We start from the raw sequence: 4,336 nt of genomic DNA on the forward strand, positions 1-4,336 counted from the left end.
TATATATATATATATATATATATATATATGTATAATTAGAAAAGGCACAAAAAATAGTCAGATATGATCTTCACAGTCAAAAATGAACAGGAAATACGAAAATACAGAGCAGTTTTTTGAGGAACAATCAGCCACGATGAAATTGTCTTTGATAATGTCTAAATGTATATCCAAATGCAAAACCTAATCAAATTAAGTAATTATATGTGAAAATATTCTTATAAGCAACACAGCCCTGTATAACGAAATAGTTGTTCTAATATATGTATTATTTTTTATAGAAATAAATAGTGAATAATTTAGAGATGAATATAGTCTACTACCATGAAATCCCCTCAAAATACAAAATATTAAAGAACAAATATTGTAGAAATAAAATCTGGTACATTCATTTCATTAAAACAAAAAAATGTCACGCTTGTGATCTGCAGTCAGTTTTGACCACTAAATGAGAAATAACCAGAAGGTTAAATTGTAAATGGGCTATATTTCAGAAAGAGCACATACACAATGTATGTGATTCTTATCGCAGATAAAGAGAAGAAGCCAGCCCTCGGGAAGGTGGAACAAATTGTTCCATTCCTTTCCGCTCCACCTTGTATCCGAGCTACTTCCATAGCTTTGGCATGACGGAGAACTACATTATCTTTGTGGAGCAGGCCTTCAAGCTGGATATCCTCAAACTGGCCACAGCTTACTTCAGAGATGTCAACTGGGGCAGTTGCCTGAAATTTGACAAAGATGATACTGTGAGCAAAACTTCTTCTGTTTTGTCTAAAATAATACTTCATCCATTCATCTAAATGCTTTAAAGGGGTCCTATTATGCTTTTTCACTTTTTAAATTTTAGTCAGTGTGTAGTGTGTATGTTTGGGCATAAAAAAGATCTAGAAAGTTACAAATCTCAAAGTCCACTCCAAAGGGACGTTTGTGCCAGCCTGGGGAGAAAGGTATTTCTGAATCATTCTAGATTCTAGTACACCCCCAAAACAAAATCAAGACTTTGTAAAAGAGCATAATAGGACCCCTTTAATAACTGTCCAAAATAGTCTAACAACTGTTGGTTTTGATCACCACATAGACACTGATCCATCTGGTCAGTAGGAAGACTGGGAAAACTGTGAGCACGAAGTACTACGCAGACCCATTTGTGATCTTCCATCACATTAATGCTTATGAGGAAGATAGCCATGTTGTCTTTGACCTGATCACATACCAGGACAGTAATCTATATGATATGTTCTATATACACAACATGAAGCAAGATGTTGACAAATTTATAGAGACCAACATGGACTTCTCTCGACCAACATGTCAACGGGTTGTCCTTCCACTGAACATAGACAAGGTAAAACAGGAAATATAAAGATTGCAAATGCATTATTTTGACAATAATTCAAATTCAAGTCATTATGGAATTTAATAGTTTATCAGAAAATACAATGCGTTCATGTCTTGCCTATAATACAATTCTTTGCCTGTTTTCAGAACAGCTTTGTGCAGATAAATTGTGGCAGGGGAACTCTTTAGCATATTTGTGACCCTGGACCACAAAACCAGTCATAAGTGTCAATTTTTCGAAATTGAGATTTATAAATCACACGAAAGCTGAATAAATAAGCATTGCATTGATGTATGGTTTGTTAGGATAGGACAATATTTGGCCCAGATACAACTATTTGAAAATCTGGAATCTGAGGGTGCATAAAAATCTAAATATTGAGAAATTCGCCTTTAAAGTTGACCAAACGAAGTTCTTAGCAATGCATATTACTAATCAAAAATACATTTTTTATATATTTACAGTAGGAACATGGAACATGATCTTTACTTAATATCCTAATGATTTTTGGCATAAAAGAAAAATCTATAATTTTGACCCATACAGTGTATATTTTTGGCTATTGCTACAAATATACCCCAGCGACTTAAGACTGGTTTTGTGGTCCAGGGTCACATTTCTTTAGATAACTATAAATTGCATCAAGACCATTTAATAGATTCAAACGGAATTGTGATTTTTCATAGAAAAACAAACATTTTCTGTCATGCTATCAGGAAACTCCACCATACACCAATCTGGTCAGATTGCAGGACACAACAGCCAAAGCAGTGCTGAAGAAGGACGGCTCCATCTACTGCACCCCTGACACTATTTTTGAGGGTGATTCCTATATTCAGAACTTTCACATTTTTAAAATCTTTTTTTCCCTAATTTTGTCCATTATTGTATGATTACAGGTTTAGAATTACCAGGGATCAATTACAAATTCAATTGTAAGAAGTACAGGTACTTCTATGGCACCAGGGTGGAGTGGTCGCCATATCCAAGCAAGGTAAATATTTTGTATTTATTCAAACCAAATACCTTACTGTTGTTGGCACAATAAAATGCAGTAATTTAGCAATATGACCTCTTGTTATATAGATTGCAAAAGTGGACATAGCTACTTTTGTCCATTATTGTATGATTACAGGTTTAGAATTACCAGGGATAAATTACAAATTCAACAGTAAGAAGTACAGGTACTTCTATGGCACCAGGGTGGAGTGGTCGCCATATCCAAGCAAGGTAAATATTTCTAGCATTCTGGACATTTGCAATTATTCAAACCTATTATCTTGCTATCACTGGCACCAATAAAATGCAATAATTTAGCAACATTAGCTCTTGTTATATAGATTGCAAAAGTGGACATAGCTACTAGGACACATCAAGTGTGGATCGAGGAGGAATGCTACCCATCAGAGCCAGTGTTTGTGGCATCTCCAGATGCTGTTGAAGAAGATGATGGTGAGTATATTAGTAATGTTTCTGCATAATAAAAGATTTAAAAGCAAATAGCTAGTTCAGTCATGATGGTGCAGGCTGATAGGTCCTTTAAATGCAATCTGCAGCAGTCACAACACTTATTACATGGCACAAGCTGATTGGCCTCTGCTGATTTTACAGCCAATGAGATTGCTTGCTCAACATTAAAACAGTCTGATTCGGTGTTTGATGTAAGCTGGTCCTGCAACATGCTATCAGAGTTCCTTTAAGAACCTCCAACTCCCCCAGCTCCACCTGTCTAGAGCTGCTACAGGATTTATGTATCTTACATGCTCATAGCAGCGTGTCTGTGTATCTATTGGAAGTAGCAAGTCCATACTTGCTCTGCAGCAGCAGCGTGTTGCAGATCTAAACCAAATACATCTTATCCGTTAACATGCTAAAACTATTGAGAGAGTTGTCATGATTTAACTCTGTTTAAATCAACTGCAAGTTTAGTCTCCCGTGCTTTTTGCTATTTGTGTGGCACATGGAGATGCTGCCCTTGCAGAGTGCCCTTGCATAAGTTCAAAGCTTTTGTAATTATGCTGTCTTAACAAAAAGTGATTTTTCTCAATTTTCAGGTGTTATCCTGTCTTCTGTGGTTTCATTCAATCCCCAAAAGCCTCCTTTCTTGGTGGTCCTAGACGCTAAGTCCTTTAAAGAGATCGCTCGTGCTACCATTGATACTGCTGTTCATATGGACCTGCATGGGCTTTTCATCCATGAGAAGTCCACCTAAAATGGACATCAAAAATAATCCAACAACCCATTTTTAGGGTGTTTTTTGTAAAGATATATATGTAAGAGATATAAAAAGAGAAATCAGTATTTTTCTTCATAATCCTATGCAAACATTATTGATTTTATTATTGCTAATTGTATTATATTTTAAAATTCTCTCTCCTTAATTGTTTGTGACAATTGAGTATGTCTTAAAATAGCTTAAAGCTGTAAAGTTAGCATTTTATTATTCCTAATCTAGCATTGTATACTATGAATAAACCTGGCATTGTACACTATGAATATTGTTGGCTCTCTGACAAATTTTTATGTTTTTCATTTGTAAGTCACTTTGGAAAAAAGCATCTGCTAAGTGAATTATTATAATAATTTTATAGACCTCCTATAAAACAGGCTATTGTGATACATGAAATGTAAATGACCAGTAAGATGATCTCTCCTGAACTGTTCATTGGAGTGGGTCAAAAAACACAGCTTTCTTTTACCCTTATTCTGTATACTGTGGTGTCCAAAAAGTATGGACAATTGTTCCTTGCAATTTTTGAACTGTTTTCACATTCAAGTGTATATGTGAATATGTGCCTAATATTCAGATATTTTCCTAATGTTTCTCATTTGTTGAATTACAGATCACTACACTAAAATTTGTTCCGTTTTTTTTTCTTAAAAAAAAAACAAAAATATGATATTTGCTGAATTATTCATTTCATATTTGACATTATGGAGTAAATGTTTGTATACTAAGCTTCTGCCTGAAATATATTTATTCTGAGTATGAAA

General features: G+C 34.6%; 1 protein-coding gene across 1 annotated transcript in view; it reads left to right on the forward strand.

Moving 5' to 3' along the window:
• LOC107730089 (beta,beta-carotene 15,15'-dioxygenase) overlaps nucleotides 1-3,838 on the forward strand; it is a 7,786-nt gene extending 3,948 nt beyond the window's left edge. The window contains 7 exon segments of the mRNA XM_074560140.1: nucleotides 533-568; nucleotides 571-749; nucleotides 1,082-1,348; nucleotides 2,059-2,164; nucleotides 2,478-2,572; nucleotides 2,683-2,794; nucleotides 3,397-3,838. Coding sequence (XP_074416241.1) covers nucleotides 533-568; nucleotides 571-749; nucleotides 1,082-1,348; nucleotides 2,059-2,164; nucleotides 2,478-2,572; nucleotides 2,683-2,794; nucleotides 3,397-3,554 — 953 coding nt within the window. The 3' untranslated portion in view covers nucleotides 3,555-3,838.
• Nucleotides 3,839-4,336: the final 498 nt, after the last annotated feature.

The sequence above is a fragment of the Sinocyclocheilus rhinocerous genome, unplaced genomic scaffold (assembly GCF_001515625.1).
Source record: "Sinocyclocheilus rhinocerous isolate Xijiao unplaced genomic scaffold, SAMN03320098_v1.1 scaffold878, whole genome shotgun sequence".
Taxonomy (NCBI): Eukaryota; Metazoa; Chordata; class Actinopteri; order Cypriniformes; family Cyprinidae; genus Sinocyclocheilus; species Sinocyclocheilus rhinocerous.